Source organism: Rattus rattus, chromosome 13 (genome assembly GCF_011064425.1).
Source record: "Rattus rattus isolate New Zealand chromosome 13, Rrattus_CSIRO_v1, whole genome shotgun sequence".
Classification (NCBI taxonomy): Eukaryota; Metazoa; Chordata; class Mammalia; order Rodentia; family Muridae; genus Rattus; species Rattus rattus.
In genome coordinates this window covers 2,413,519-2,430,449 of record NC_046166.1, presented here as the reverse complement: position 1 = coordinate 2,430,449, position 16,931 = coordinate 2,413,519, and the positions used below count along the sequence as shown (strand labels likewise).

The 16,931-nt window shown below is 41.8% G+C and overlaps 1 protein-coding gene across 1 annotated transcript in view; it reads right to left on the bottom strand.

The window, feature by feature from the left end:
• Positions 1-1,292: 1,292 nt before the first annotated feature.
• The window catches only part of Dennd6a (DENN domain containing 6A), a 44,794-nt gene continuing 29,155 nt past the window's right edge, over positions 1,293-16,931 (bottom strand). Inside the window, exons 12-20 of the mRNA XM_032919264.1 lie at positions 14,914-15,008; positions 12,112-12,177; positions 11,797-11,861; positions 10,380-10,469; positions 4,785-4,838; positions 4,570-4,679; positions 4,134-4,236; positions 2,803-2,877; positions 1,293-1,979 (exon numbers count right to left, since the gene is read on the bottom strand). Of these exons, the coding sequence (XP_032775155.1) occupies positions 1,848-1,979; positions 2,803-2,877; positions 4,134-4,236; positions 4,570-4,679; positions 4,785-4,838; positions 10,380-10,469; positions 11,797-11,861; positions 12,112-12,177; positions 14,914-15,008 (790 nt within the window). The 3' untranslated portion in view covers positions 1,293-1,847. The remainder of the gene's footprint in view (positions 1,980-2,802; positions 2,878-4,133; positions 4,237-4,569; positions 4,680-4,784; positions 4,839-10,379; positions 10,470-11,796; positions 11,862-12,111; positions 12,178-14,913; positions 15,009-16,931) is intronic.

Here is a 16,931-nt window from a genome sequence, read left to right as displayed (position 1 = left end):
AATTTGAAATTAAGAGATAAAGTAGGAGAATATGATTTCGTTTTCAACATGTGTTGAGTTTCTGTTATATGTGGTAAATGTAAAGACAGCATTTTCATGCTAATTGATATTTTATGTTTTTCTTTAGGTGTGCAAAATAAACTTCAAATGATATATCCTGTAGAAATATATTTCAAAAATCCTTGATATAACACTAATGATTTTCATATTCATGTCACAAACTGCATATAAATTGTGAAATTATTAAAATACATTTATTTGAAAAATAATAAGATGGCCATTTCTACCTAAATAAAGTTTCCCAGAAAGTTATGAAGTACTTTAGCATATAAAAGTAGTTGCCCCTTTTCTGAAAGGTCAGTACTGTTTCACAAAATAACCCATTCAATTCAGACAAATGATTTCATCCAAATGCCATTTCTTCCTAGGACAGTGGTATGCTTCAAGAGACCGTATCCATGACCAAGGGCACACTTGGATGTGACACCACAGTCACAAGAGACCGTATCCATGACCAAGGGCACACTTGGATATGACACCACAGTCACAAGAGACCGTATCCATGACTAAGGGCACACTTGGATATGACACCACAGTCACAAGCACAGAGCACCTCCCTAGACCAGGAGTGCCCTTAGAAATGACATCAACGGAGAACAAGAGGTGGCTTCTGAAGCCAGTGTGACAGACGCATACACCTGGGTTTGGCTGTTTGGAAGGGAGGGGACTGAAGTCACAGCTATTTACATCTGTGCTACTTCATGTGTGCCTCTCTGAACAGTGGCTTCTGCAAACACTCCCATCCAAACACAAACCAAACTATCTCAGTCTGCTTTTGGCAAGGTAGTACAATCAAAATGAAAACAAACAAACCAATGTATAACGCTGATTTACACAATAGGTCCCATGTCAAACAACACCAGGAAAAGCCTTCTGAAAATCATCCATTTAGGGGAAATAGTGTCACCCAACATATAATGCGTAAAATTCTCAAATGATTATTCCATGAATGGCTTATGGGTACTTTGACATAAGAATAACTATTTTAAAAAGCAACTGACTATGGTGTTCATAGTAAGAATGTCTCCAAAAGACATCCATGCTCATTAGGGTACACAGGCCCAGGGAGGAAAGGGGAAGGGAGAAATCAACTCTTCCATAAGCAGAACTACATATGCCTCCTTCCTTTGGAGAAACTCCTAAGTCTTACTTGTGAAAACGGTAGAGTTGTGACATGAGAACCACATGATAATTTAAAATACCAGTCAATAAACACAAGGGGCAACGAGAAACACTTTTGAGCAAATGATTACTTGACATAATGCCTTTAAAGTTATCATAATTAAAAAAGAAAAAGCTTTAAACTTAGCAGCTGGACCCTGTGAAACATATAGGACAATGGAAGGCACTACATAAGCCTCAGTTATATCTAACTACAGTTCGGAAGTTCAGTTTTCCTTCTTAAGAAGACAGCCAGTGTGAACATTATTTTTATATTCCCCTGAGTTTCAACATTGATTGGGCAAAGCAGCACCAATTAAAAAAATATCTGCAGTGCCGGCACTGCAGTTCGGAGGCCTTACATGGATGGCCCCATAGGTCTCTCCTAAGAGCACTTTAGAACATGATTACAGACGTGGAAACGCCGTTCGGTATTCCAGTATTCTGGAACCACCACAGAATGCACTAAAAATGTCTGTTTATATGCTCAGTCCTTCCACCTGTATCTAGCAACTGCTGCTGGTTTCCGTGCTCCTGCCACCAAGACAGCTCCTGTGCGCGTCTAGATAAAATGTCAGTATGCTTCATGGTTCACAGTCCTTTCTGGCAGGAGAATCTGCTAAGTATCATGTCATGCCAGTCTTGAGCAGTATGCCTTGCAGATCCTCCGGTAATGCGAGGATAATCGCATCTATATGTGTCCGTAACTTCTCCACAGTGTCAGGTTTCACAGGTAAATTCTCTCGGTCAGCCTGCAACTATATAAGGAATGATTTTAGTGAGTCTGTATCAATACATTGTATTTGCTATATAAACACCCTTTTATAGCATGATCACTTGGAACTTTAGGTCTCAGCCTAGAATTTACAGTAACTAGGGTTGGGGATTTAGCTCAGTGGTAGAGCGCTTGTCTAGGAAGCGCAAGGCCCTGGGTTCGGTCCCCAGCTCCGAAAAAAAAGAAAAAAAAAAAAAAAAAAAAAAGAAACCTAATTTACAGTAACTAAAACTGTAGAGAACATCAAGTGGGGGAGGGGTGGAAAGGGACATCAATGAAGATCATTCTGTACATCTACAGATGTTGCCTAAGGGTACTATGTGGCATAAAATCTAGGCGAGACATGGTCTTAGAGAGTTCAGAAGACTCTGTTTTATGTGTCTTTGAGGGACGGAGAGTTCAGCAGTTAAGGGCACTGGCTACACTTGTGGAAAACCTGGGTTCAGGTCCCAGCATACACATGGCTTAACACTGCCAATGGAGAGGGTGTCACTTTTTTGGCTTCTGTGGGCACTGCATGCATATGGTGCACTTACTAAGAGCAGGCCATACATTTATACTCATAAAATAATTTTTAAAATTGTTTAAATGTCTTTCAAATAATTTAGAATCATTTGATCCATTTGAGTCATTACATTTGAGTCATTTGATCCAAATATTTCTAGTGAGATCTATCATCAATTGCCATCTTGAATGTTCTCATTTAAAAAATGACTTCTGTAGAAGACAAAAGAGTGTTAGATCAGATGAGAAAAACATTTTCACAAAAAGGTCCATTTTATATCTTCATCTCTTTAGTTACATACCAGCTTATTTTTCAGCTTCAATACAAGGTCCACTGTTTCTACTTCTGTGTGTTTCTGGATCCAGAGAAGGAGGTCCTAGAACAGTAAGAAAATCCCAGTTAGTTTATACTCAGAAGAACCTCTCTGTTTCTGCCAGGAAGGCTAGTGGAAAGGACAAGATGGGGAGGAAGATGGGGCACATAATTCCAACACAGCAGGACAGCACAAGGGTAATTTTCATGAAAATCTACAAGTGTTAAGTAGATAAATTTCAACATCAGCAAAAGCAACTGTAAACAAAATATAAGAAAACTCCTTTCTGAGGTGGCCCTTTTGTCAAGAAGGAAAACCAAAACAGCAGTTCAATGCAATACTAATCTTTGCTATACCAGTGATTTATAAGGAGTATCTAGCTAACAAATCAAGGTAACCAACCATGTACTAATCTTTGCGATATCAGTGATTTATAAGGAGTATCTAGCTAACAAATCAAGATAACCAACCATGAACACATCAGTCAATGTAAACTTTGTATCTTCAGATGAGCCCTTCACAGGGCTTACTTGAGGTTGCTTTCATCAGAGTCTTTTTCTCAAAGCCGCAGTCACTAGGAGTTTATGACACAAAAGACAACACTGAGACCAGCCCCGTTCAACATTTAAGCCCAACACAGGTGAAACTTTTCGGTTTGCACTGTCTCAAGAAGGGTCCCTGAAGGAGGCTATGAGACAATCACGATGCTAGCGCCAACTGGAAACGGTGACTGGGTCACAGCAGAAGCTAGTGGGACTGAGCCTGCAGACACGTGAGTCCTCCTTTAGGGTATAACATTCCCATTGCAGGTGACTTCATGCTACTGACCGAGGTCACTGAACACACGACTGGAAAGAGATGTGCACAGTTATAGACCAAAAAGCAGACTACAGCACGCCATGGCTTCACAGCTTGCAGGGTGCAAACTGAGGCAAGCTCACTCAACTCCTAAACCACAGGTGCAGCATACTGCAGGTCACAATCCGCCAACCTCAAGGAATCGTTGTGACAACTGAGAGAGTCCTGATTCATAGGACAGGACAGGAGAACATTAGCTGTGACTACTGTTTATAATAAAGTAGGGCTCTGTGGCTAAAGGCACGACTGTCAAGGCAGATAACCCCGGGTTAGACCTGGAACCCACATGGGAGAAACGGAGCACTGGCTCCTGAAACGTCCACCCAGATCATACACTACAGCATGCACACACACGCACAGACACACACACTAAGTATATAAATATAATAAACTGTTACTCTAAGCATCTAAGAATACTTTTGTACCCTGAACACTTGTATGCACTAAGACACTCTTCTGACCTCTTCACAAAGAGCTTCTAGATGAAGGGCCTCCAATTTGTGGGTCATTTCTTTTCTCCGGGTCTTGAACCAGCCATCAAAATTTGGAGACTTTAGAAACTGCCTACAAAATAAATATTAAAAAAGCAAAGTTTGGTTCAAAATCCCCCTCTTAAAACAAAACAACAAGAACAAACAGGGTCTCAAGTGGTCCAGGCTTGCTGTGAAGCCTGTGAAAAACAAACGCACTGTCACTATGAGGCTAACACTGTCGCTATGAGGCGACTCCTGACCCTGTTGGCTGTGCCCCCCAAGTGTTTGGATTACAGGCCTGCACCAGCACACCAGCCTTTCCTTCCTTTCTTATGGTGCAGAAACCCATACAACATAAATACTCTTGGCTTTCAACTAGCTTTTACAGTAAAGACCCACAACGAGGTGGAAAACAAAACTTAACCGGTAAAGCCCGATCCAATCGCCCTTTATTCCAGAGGTGAGCTGAGGCCCCGTTTTCTCAAGCGTTTTCATAAATTCTTCTGGAAGGAACTGCCTTAGCTGGGGTGGACTCTAGAAAACAAGGCATACTATATTTAGAAATAAGGAACTGCTCTATTCAAAGAAGGTAGTTATAGCTAGACAACTGGAAGAGGAAATTGTTAGAATATCACATACCTTCCACGGAGAAATACTCTTCTGCAAAGGCATCAAGCTAGCCACATATCTTTCCTGAAGCCAAAATAAATAAAATAAATATAAATATATACATAAATAAATGTTAGGTGTTCTTATACAGTCCTACTTAAAGGAACTTACATTTTAATAAAATGGTTGTCCAAGTGTGTGTGACACTAACACACACACACACACACACACACACACACACACACACTTTTTTTTTTTCACCCAGTTTCTGGGTGAAACTTGTAACTCCCTACTATAGGCAGTTCATAGAAACCAGAACTTCACTCCCCACAGTACGATACAAAAATCTCTTAAGTCTTCCATGGCCTTTCTGTCTAGAAGTTGCTAGCCAGGAGTTCTCTAATGTATCTGGTCTGAAAGTAGCTATTAAGACCTCCATTTCAGAAAAATCCTCTTGGATCACAACTCCAAGGAAGAGTCTGACAGACAGGCTCTGTTGACTTCCACCACCCAGTCTGGTAGCATCAGATCTGAACATAAACTTTGCATCCGTAACACTGGACAAAGGTACCCATGCTTCAATCATGCTTCTCCAAGTGAGTCTCTGTAGCAATCCAAAGGCCATGGGTTAAAGAATTCTAAGAGAACCATGACATTCACAGAGGGTGGCACATTCAGACGTCCTGCCAGCTTTAGGAAATCTCTCCCTTCACACCCTATCCCTGTCTGTCTGTCTGTCTGTCTGTCCATCTGTCCATCCATCTATCTATCATCTATCTGTACTCTTTGTGATGTTCTGTATTATAAACCAATTAACATCAAGTGTTTCCCTGAGTCATTCAAGTGAAGTAGTGAAGCCCTAAGAAGGGGATTATGGGATTTAGAATGGATCAGTAGTCACAGACTAGAGCTTGTGATTGGCATCTAACATGGAAAAGAGCAACATTAAGAACCCAGCCAGCCCTCAGCATTTGGGATCTGAAGCTATAGCCAGGTAGCTAGCATCAGAACTGAATTAAAGGATACCTTGCTGGTATCTACTGCAGAACTAATCATTTGCTTGCTGGTAAGGTAAACTTACCACTTCATACTTCATGGGGTCATAGAAGTAAGAGGTCTTGTGAGTATATGGAGGGAAAAAGTGAGCCCAGATGTTTTGTTTTTGAATAATTCTAAGTAATTACATTCATTTTCTGTATGTGTAGACACACACATGCATATGTGCACACATGCCATAGCATGTATGTAGAAGACAGCTCTCTTCCCTTCTACCACATGAACCCCAGGAATCCAGAGATGGAATTCAGATCATGAGGTTTGGCAGTGAGAGCCTGGACCTGCTAAGTTATCTTGATAACCTGAATCTGAGTTTTTCCATCATGTTCCTTCAATGTTTTCACTATTTCCTACAAGACTGCTCCAGTTAAAATGAATTGGGAAGTCATGTTTTACTTTTGCTTTGTTTCTTTCTGAGGATGGTGGCTTGCTATATTATATTGCCCAAGCTGATCTTGAGCTCATGTGTTCAAGTGATCCTTCTGAAACCTTAGCTTCCCAAGTAGCTGGTACATGGCACTGTGCCCAGTTCATAATTTTGTCTATTTAAAGTAATGTGTGTGTGAGTGCGTGATGTACATGGGCTTGAATGCCACAGCACACACGTGGCAGTGAGAGGACAGCTCTGTGATGCTGCTTCTCTCCCTCCATCTTTATCCGGGTCTCAGGGATCCAACGAGTTGTCAAGTTTCTGCACCAGCTGCTTTTACCTCCAAGCCTTCTCACTTGCTATAGACTCCTAGCTATCCTTGAACTCATGATCCTTCTACCTCCACACCAATTGTAATTACAGGACTATGCTACTGTATCTGGCTGTAAACTTATCATCCATCCATCCATCCATCCATCCATCCATCCATCCATCCATCCATCCATCCATCCATCTTCTCTGTGGAGAGAGAGAGAGAGAGAGAGAGAGAGAGAGAGAGAGAGAGAGAGAGAGAGAGAGAACACACTTATAGATACCAGAAGAGGATGTTGAGTGCCCTGAAGTTAGAATTACACGCAGTTTTGAACCTCTAAAAATGGGTGCTAGAACAGAACTCTGGTCCTTAGCAAGAGCAACAAATATTTGTAACTGTACATGCTCCATCCCTCGTAATCCTTGAAACACGTTGTGCTAAAGAAACTGCTTTTAGAAAAGCTAAACAACCTGACCAGATTCATTACTTGAACTTGAGTTCAGGTGTGCTTGATATTCACCTTTTGTTGTTGCTTTTTATTTAAATTGAGATTATAATCATATCATTTCCTCTGCTTTCCCTTTTGTCCTCCTGAACCTTCCATATATAACTACTGGCTCACCCTGTGTCTTTTCAAATTCATGGCCTCTTTACCTGTGTGTGTGTGTGTGTGTGTGTGTGTGTGTGTGTGTGTTTAAACACACACAGTACCACCTGCTCTGCCTGTGTACTAGTACTTGTATGTATGTGTTCAGGTCTAACTACCTGGTACTGGATAGCACACTGGTCTGCCCTTCCCTAGGGAAGACCGTTTCTCCCACTTTCATCATTCTTAGTTGCCTACAGTTTTTGTTTTCTCTTCCGTGTGAGCATGCCTATCTGTGTTGTCACTGTTCCAGTCACGTTTAGGCAGCCACACTGGTAAGACTTCATGGGTGTAGCCTCTGATGTTTCTAAGAGATGAAATCTCTGAGAAAACTTCCTGTTTCTCTGAATCTTACACTCTTTGTACTCCCTCTTAAAAGATGACCCTGGGGTTGGATTTAGCTCAGTGGTAGAGCGCTTGCCTAGCAAGCACAAGGCCCTAGGTTCGGTCCCCAGCTACGAAAAAAAAAAGAAAAAAAAAAAAAGATGGCCCTAAGCCACAGCAGCAGCAGCACCCCCACCCTCCCTGGCGGAGGAACTGCGTTGTTTTACAGTTGGAATTGGGCTCCTCTGCATTTCCATTGGCTTGTTGTTTTTGTTTGTTTTCTGTTTGTGAACCAGTATCAGCCCTGGCTAGCTTTTAACTTGTGACAATCCTGCTTCAGCCTCCTGAGTGCAGGAATATAGAATCACCAGGCCCACCTTAGCCTAAGTACCAAAAAAATGAAGTTTGATTCTAGGCATCAAATCCAAAGTCACTTGCTTACTGTATCACTGAATTACATTCCCAGCATAACACAGGCTTAAATGGATCAAAATTCTATCCCCAAACCAAGAAAGAATGCTTTTCTTCTAAAATGAACAGCAAAGATCTTCTGGTTGCTTTCCTATAATGTTTGTAGATTCTGTAGAAACTACACAAAGGCAAGGATGCAGTTCCCAGACCAAGACACTGTCCCACTGCTGTCTGTGTCTCACTCCTCTAAGACCAGACACTGTCCCACTGCTGTCTGTGTCTCACTCCTCTAAGACCAGACACTGTCCCACTGCTGTCTGTGTCTCACTCCTCTAAGACCAGACACTGTCCCACTGCTGTCTGTGTCTCACTCCTCTAAGACCAGACACTGTCCCACTGCTGTCTGTGTCTCACTCCTCTAAGACCAGACACTGTCCCACTGCTGTCTGTGTCTCACTCCTCTAAGCTTCTCAGAATGGCTGTCTTCTCTAGTTATTTATATAATAGTTAAAGACTACCATACATCAGAATGAGTACGTGCTAAGGAGCAAGATACACATAGGTCCCTTTTTGGAGTTATACAGCTTCCTGGATATGATAGTAACCTGTTCAAAACAAAAAATCAAAAACAAACAAACACCCCCTCCCCCCAAAAAACCAACCCAGTACCAGCCAGGACTTGAGAGGCAGAAGCAGGTGCATCTCTGTGAGTTGGGGGCCATCCTGATCTACACAGTGATTTTCAGGCCAGCTAGGGCTACGTAGTGAGATCCTGTCTCAAACAAAACAAAGAGTAGAGAGAGGAACTCTAGGGTGACCTCTTCAGGTACAAATGCAGGCGTTATATGGAATCCACCACAGGCTAGTTCAGAAGATGTACGTACTAAGACACATGCACTCCCTGCTTGACTACCCTGGGCCAAAGCACAGTACACTGTTGTAATCATTTTAATCCCAATCTGGGGGAGTTTTACCCTGCCTTTGATCACTTGTTTCCCAGATAAGAGGCACACATACATTTTATTATTTACAGTAAGTCTTAAGTAGCACAAGAGCTGGGCAGATGTCTACTCTCTATGCTATTAGAATCTACCTTTTAATAGATAACCCTGAGTTATTATGTACTGTATCATCTGGGCTTTTCTTAACTCCAATTAGCCAGCCCTCCAGACCATGTTCTCACAACTCCTAACCCACGGAGGTCTCTCCTCTTTGTTTTTTTCTCTCCTTTGGGTTCTCCTCTCACCCGCAGGCCTGGAACCCTAAAACATGCCTATGTCTCTTGGCTATTGGCTATTGGCATCTTTATTTAGCAATAAGAAATAACAGGGGCCAAGGTCACATAGCACCACTTGATCTATGTGAGGACTCTCTTGTCTCTGGGGAAACCAGATCTTGGGGAACCAATATTAGCATTAGAATACACACAACATCAGGCCAAGCCACTACAGTCCACTGCCTTGCACTAACCCTGACCAGAGAGACACAGCTGCCCTCTGAGTCCCTGTCACAGAGCAGCCAGTGTGCTACAAGAGAGCAACCTGCAGGGGTGCTGGTATATCTCAGCAATAAGGGAGGCAGGAACAAGGTTCCAGCCTTGGTTTCTATTCATAAGGGTGATGTAGAAAAAGACTTGAGGGAACCTTGCATCAATCTGATAGAGAAGTGCCCCTGCTCTCTAGACCAGTACTCCCAGGTACGAGACATGGAGAAAGCTTCTGAAAAAGATCACCATATCACGGGAGGAAATAAGAGCTCTAGTCTGAAGTAGACGGTATTTAAGAGAAGGAAAGACGTTGAAAGCATCATGAAGAAAACCATAGAGTAGGACGGGATTGGCTGAATCTTGCAGAAAACACTCCCCTACCCACCTACTCAAGAGCTTCCTTCAATGTGCACAGTCCCTCTCAGTGAGAGACAACAGCCCCATGACCAAAAGGACATTTGTAGCATCATTTCTCAATGCTTCTTCCTCTCTGCTGCATCTGACATCCTCCACCAGTAATTTCTGATGAAGAACTGGACCCAGCTTTGCAGACCCAGCTTTGCACACAGTTATATCAGAACCTGTAACAGCTAACACAAACCTAACCGGACCCTTGGGTATCTGCACACCTTGTAATCATTTGTTCTATGGATGCTGCAGTGTAAATCCATAGACAATCACCAAAGCCAGGAATGTTGGCATATGCCTTTAATCCCAGCATTAGGGAGGCAGAGGCAGAGACAGGAGAATCTCTGTGAGTTCCAGGACAGTCAGAGCTACATAGAGAGACTATGTCTCAAAATCAATCAAACAAAAACCCTCAAAGGTATTTAGGGACCATAGAATCAGTCACATATCAAGGACAAGCAAACTGAGGACCAGATGACTTACCAAGTGAATCAAGGCTACAACAAAGAACCCAGTTCTCTCATAAGTGGCTTGATTTTAAATCACTAAGTACACTAATTGGCGAAGCACGTTTATACACCCTCAACAAACCATTAAGAGTAATAACTTACTAATGGAATGATGAAACTTTGTGTCAGTTCCAAAAAATAGCGTCGGAGAATAACACTTTGGGCCTCCGAAGGACGTTTCTGCTGTACACCCTTGAAAGAAAAAAGTGGAAACCCATATTTTAGTGTCAGGAAACTCCAACTAGATACTTTGTCTTTGAAATAAGAACTGACCATGTTTTTGGATATACCTAAAATGATATAAAAGCAGGCTGGAGAGAAATAAAGCTTACTTCAGCCTCAGAACGGGCTGGAGTCATGTTATAATAATTTTGTCTAACTATTTTTCTTCTTTTTCAATTCTCACTCCCTTGAGACCCTGTTGATTGATTAGCTGGCTTGGTCATTGCATTAGTTTGTATGTGTGCATGTGCACGTGTGTGCCAAGGAGTGGTTATATAAACCAGAGGACACAACCTGCAAGAGTCAGCTCTGTCTTTATCATGTAGACCCTGGGGTCAAACTCAGGTCCATGCCTTTATTTTGTATATAGCTGTGTGTGTGTGTGTGTGTGTGTGTGTGTGTGTGTGTGTGTGTGTGTGTGTGTGTGTGTGTGTGATGGGGATGTGGGAACTAGCACACATGTATCACAGCAAAATGTGTGGAGGGCAACTTGTGGGAGTTAGTTTTCTCCTCTCTCTTTACACCATGTGGGTCCCTCCCAGAGATTGAGTCAGGCTGTCAACTCAGCAGCCAACGCCGTCACCTGGTGAGCCATCTCACCAGAACTATGTGTCTACTTTTGAGACAGGAGGTCACTATTTAGCCAGGTTGGTCTAAAACCTAGATCCTTCTGTCTCAGTTTCCTAGTGCTGATATTACAAGTTTGAGCAACCACATACAGACCTAAGGTTAGCTTTAAAGTCATTCAGGGTTGAGGTGTGCAAGGCAAAAGAACAAAAGTGACTCAGAGCTAGCAAGATGTCTCATCTCAAAGAGTAAAGGTATTTTTTCCCCTGGAACCCAAATAAAAGGTGGAAGGAGAGAATCGAGTCACACACACACACACACACACACACACACACACACACACACACACACACACAAGCATACAGAGATTTTTTAATTTTTCAAAGATAATCCAAGCCAAGGCAAGGTGGCACATGACTGTAATACAGCACTTAGGAAGCAGAAGCAGGAAGATTACAAGTTCAAGACCAGCCTGGTCTGTATAGTAAGTTCTAGGCCAGCCAGGACTGAAAGAAAAAATAAGATTCTAGGCTAGGGATACATCTCAATGGTAAAGTCCTTGCCTAGCATGCATAAGGTTCAATCGGCAGAAAGTATAGTTTTTAAAAAGTGAGGTTCCATTTCACATTATTATACAAAAATAACAACAAAACAAAACCCGCATATTGCCTGACTAAGTATCAGATGCCTCAATGAGAGATTTACATTACTAATAGGAGCAGATACTTACCTTCTGGAGTTGTTTAATGATCTCCTCATCTCTGTTTAGATATGGCTTGTAAGAAGTATAAACTCCTAAGAAAATAAGATAAAAAGAAAAACCCAACAGCCTAGGTGAGTATATACTTAAAACTAATAAAAGTCAGGGCCAACAGACTGACTCAGCAGGAAAAGGTGCTTGTGCAAGCCACACTCCATGACTTCCATTTCTAGAATCCATGGTGGAGAGAGAGAAATAACTCTCCAAGCTGCCCTCTGACCTCCACACATGCACTATAGCACAGGTAGATATAAAATAAGAAAAGTCATCAGTAGAAGTCGATACCAGGTTTAGAATCCAGAGTTTTTAGGTTCTTCAGTTTTTTCACTTTAACTTGCTTAGGAATTTCACCTGAAAGAGAAAAACAAACATTCTCACAAACTCAGCTGTAACTTAGTGATAAACGTCTGCCTGGGATGCACAAAACTCCCTTGTCAACAGCACAATACTTTTAGTTACAATCATACATGCTACAGGAAAATACTGTCTTTTATCTTTAATGAGAAATGACAAAAGCCCAGCAGTGCACAGGCTTCACTCTGACTTGGGGCCTTCGTCAGGTGGGTACAGGCTGGCCTCCGAGCTCCAGCACTCGCCATGCACAGAAGGAATGGCAGGCGGACCTGAGCAACACTCACTGTTGGCATGTGTGACATTCTCGATTGTTTTAAAAACATAAAATGTATGCCAGACAGCTTTGGAAAAGGGCACCAATGTGAGGCAACACCCCAGTTCTGTGGTTATACACATTTGATTTACAGAGTTATTCAGGGCCCGATGCTAACAGACAAACAAGTGGGCCATCACATTAGTAGAATCATCTTAATGCACCTTTGAATATTTGTACATACATCTTAGGCCAGATATTTTATTGTTCTTGTTGTGAAATGAGCAATTCCACTTTCTGATTAGACATGACCAGTCTACAATTAGAGCCGATATAAACCAACACAGCTTGTTCTGTCTTCAGGGAACATGACCCTTAGCTTTTATTTCTCCATTTGGTATAAAGTGGGTGGACTGGACAGGTAGTAAAACACAGAAAAAGAAACCTCTCTCCATCAGGACTAATTACCTGGCAATGTTAAAACTCAACAATAATAACAGGATTATTATAAATTCCTGGGCCCTAAAGACACACTCTAGGGCCTACAAGACATGCTTTTTCTGTAGCTCTATAAACTAAGTTTTCAAAGCCAAACTCCTCAATGGCATTTTAAGCTGCGCATGTGCACTGTGTAGCATATGCACTGGCTTCCTGAACTCGAGAAGCCAGACAATGTCGTATGATACGTTCTAGACATTCAGGGTTGTAAAATTAAAATCTGACTTTGTAAAAATGACTATCAATCCACAAGAAATAAAGGAAAAGTTAGATATAATGAACTTCATCAAAGCTAAACACTGATTGCTAAAAGGACTCTGTAGCTGGTCTTTGCTACTATGTGGGGTTTTTTTTTCCCACCTCTGCCCACCCCCTTAAGTTCCCAACCACTAGATAGGAGAGAAACAAAGATAGAGGAGAGAAAGTTATTAGAAACATTCCTAAATCTAATTTCTTTTCTTGTTTTCTTCTTCTGCTAACAAACCATAACAAACCCCTCTAAACAACCAACAACCATCATTCTCCTCTCTCAGGCCCTAGCATTTATATGCCCTCTGAAAAAGGTCCCAGAATTCCAAATGTCACACAATTGCAGAAACTATCTGTGGCTGGCAAAACCATGCCTCTGCTAGAGCACGAGGCAAATCACAGTCAGGTGCTGTAATCATTTCAAAGCAGCCCCATATCTCCATACCTGGAATTAAAACAAGAGCACACATTCTTATATTTCTGTGTTTTAAAAAAAAACAAAAACAAAATTCCAAAGTTGTCATTACAACTCAGAGAGTAAAACAGTAAAAAAACTCAAAAGCCTGTCTGATAAGAGACCAGCACCGAGGCACACAAAGACCTCAGACAACCAAAGATGGAAAGTCTTGAGGAAACATTTCTGTTCATACTATGCTACCAATGGTTTCTGGCAGAAGTTTCATGCCAATATCCCTAAGCGAACCTTTCTCATAGGAAAGAAAAGTTAATAGCGTAACAGTATTACAGTAAATCGTAAGAGTCTAAGTAAGTAAAAACCACACCCAAAAAAGGGGAGCGAGAGGGGCTGGAGAGATGGCTCAACATTAAGAGCACTGACTGCTCTTCCAGAGGTCCTGAGTTCAATTCCCAGCAACCACATGGTGGCTCACAACCATCTGTAATGGGATCTGACGCCCTCTTCTGGTGTGTCTGAAGACAACGACAGTGTATTCATATACATAAAATTAAAAAAAATAATAATAATTTTTTCTCAAAAAAAAAATACAAAACCTCCCTTGTCTTTTTGTGAGTAGAGTAAGCTGTTCTCTGAACTATCGTTATTATCTCTCAGAAAACTAATAGAATGAGAGGGGACCATGACAAATGCTAGGGGAATCATTAGATTGGCATCTGAAGTAAACATCGAATCTCAGAATTCACTTACTCTTGTAATAAACACCTATTAAATTCCTACAAGAATCCAAACACTATACGTCTTTTTCTCAAGGAAAGTACAATTAGTGAGGACCTCCTCAAAAGCCACATAACACTTGTCTTAAGACCAACCTGAGAATAATCCTAGCCTTTTTTTTTTCCTTCCTTATTTTGAGGCTGGGTCTCTAGTATGACGCTCATGCTGGCCTGGAACTACGTAGTCCAGGCTGGCCTTGAACTCACAGTCCTCCTGCCTCAGTCTCTAGAGTGCTAGGATTATACATGGACACTATGACATTTGGCTCTCATTTTAGTTTCCTATAAGATTTTCCACAAGCAAAACTAGAATCCCCTATTTTATGTAGTTTATAAAATAAAAAGCTCAGTTTTCTCTGGTTTTCTTAGGGGTGGGACATATGCTCATTTTAGTGAGAACTATACTCTTTTCCAAAGGCCCTTATCCAGACTGTCTCCAAGAATGTTACCAATAATGTCAACCGTAAGAGACAAACACAAGGAGAGTTCCAAGTAAGTACCCAGTCCTGTCACACACTCTAAACACCAAGGAAACACATTACCTGCAGGTTTAAGATCTCCTATTCGAATAATGTGTGGCCAGTGCTGTAGTGTTTTAGCAAAAAAGGGATTGGTTACTCCTAAGATGACTGAGGGCCTGTATAAAAATGAGACAAAATGTTAAATCACAGAAGAATAGGTGGCAGTTTCTGAGTCAACAATATAATGAATATTGTTCCCTTTACTTGATTATATACCATAACAGGCAACATATTCAGTACTGGATATATGAAGATAAAAAACATGACTTTTTTTATTAGATTTACTCATTTTATTTTATGTGGATTTTGCATGTATGTATGTCTGTACATCATATGTGTGCTGGGTACCCTAGAAGGCCAGAATAGGGCATCAGATCCCCTGGAACTGGAGTAAAGGATAGTTGTGAACATTCTGTGGGTGCTGGGAATCAGACCTGGGTCCTCTGGAAGAGCAGCCAGTACTTTTAACTGCTGAGTTGTCTCTCCGTTCCTCCAAAGACATGATTCTTAAACAGCATAACGGTATCAAGGCATGTATATTCAGTCATGATGGCAACAATTAGAAGACACTGAGAGGGAAATAAAATGCACAGCAATCCCAAGAAGAAGCTCTATTCTGCCAGAGTTCTAGAAGACAGAGTCACCAGAGATGTGACATGGATCACACATGAAAGATGAGTAGCTTTCCAAGGAAGGTGAGGGCAGTGCAGATGTCCATGTCAGACAGTGAGGTCGGCTCAGCCTCCATCCACAAGCACAGGCACCTGAGCACTCCTGAGAGGGTGGGAGGGTGAACAGAAAGAGCAGCACCAAGTGTATACACTAGGAATGAATGAATGCACCAGCTCGTAAGCAGAGAAGCCAGAGAGTCCAGTGGAGGTCTGCCACATACATGTTACAGATCAACGTGGGGAGGTTTAGAGGATGCCCTATAAGGAGGGAAAGCAACAGTAGACAGAGAAAAACTAGAGTCTGAAGAAGGAATTATGGAAAGAATACAAGGGGCTAGAGAGATGGCTCAGTGGTTAAGAGCACTGACTGCTCTTCCAGAGGTTCCGAGTTCACAACCATCTGTAATGAGATCCGGTGCCCTCTTCTGGTGTGTCTGAAGACAGTTAAAGTGTATTCATATATAATAAATAAAATAAATCTTTAAAATAAAACACAAACAGGCTGAAAGATACTTTTGGCTGATGAACTATTGCAGGTCATGTTAAGAAGACATAATGCTATGTTTTGATAACTAAGCCAAAGCCAGTAGCATTTATCAAGAAAGCAATAGACAGGAGGTTAGAACAAAAAAGAGGAACTAAGAAGAAATCAGTCAGAACATGCTTAGTTTCAGATGCATTAGAAATACAGCTGTGAACTGGGCATGGCAGCACATGGTATAATCCCAGCACTTGGGCAGCAAAGGCAGGAGGATCGGTAGTTCAAGACCATCCTGAACTACATTATCAAGTTCAAGAACAACCTGTATTGTAAGGTGAGTTCTAGGCCAACAGTGCTAGGGATTGAGGTCCATCTCAACAAGAATGAAATGAATGGATGGATATACAGAAGTAACACTCTAGACCAATACCAACAAAAGCACTGCAGAGGTCTGGTGTTGAACAGATCTAAGGCACAAAGATAGATTTCAGTCACTACCACAGGAGCTTTTAAGTTTTTATTCTGTAGTTAGTCCAGGGTGACTCTGAACTCTTCCTCAGTCTTCCCGTGCAGCCTCTCAAGTACTAAGGTTACAAGAGTGAATTACCACGCCAAGTTAATATAGGATCTTTAAAATTAATTACAATTAATTAAATGTTAGTTGTATGTGTGTGTGTGTGTGTGAGAGAGAGAGAGAGAGAGAGAGAGAGAGAGAGAGAGAGAGAGAGAGAGACACAGAGAGAGACACAGAGAGAGACAGAGACAGAGACAGTGTCTTGCACCCTGGCATGCTGGAGGTGGTACCTGAGGAGTTTTCAGGAGGTGGCTCCCTGCTTTCACCCACCTGAAGCAGGGAAGCAGGGTCCGTCACTGTCTGCTGATACAGT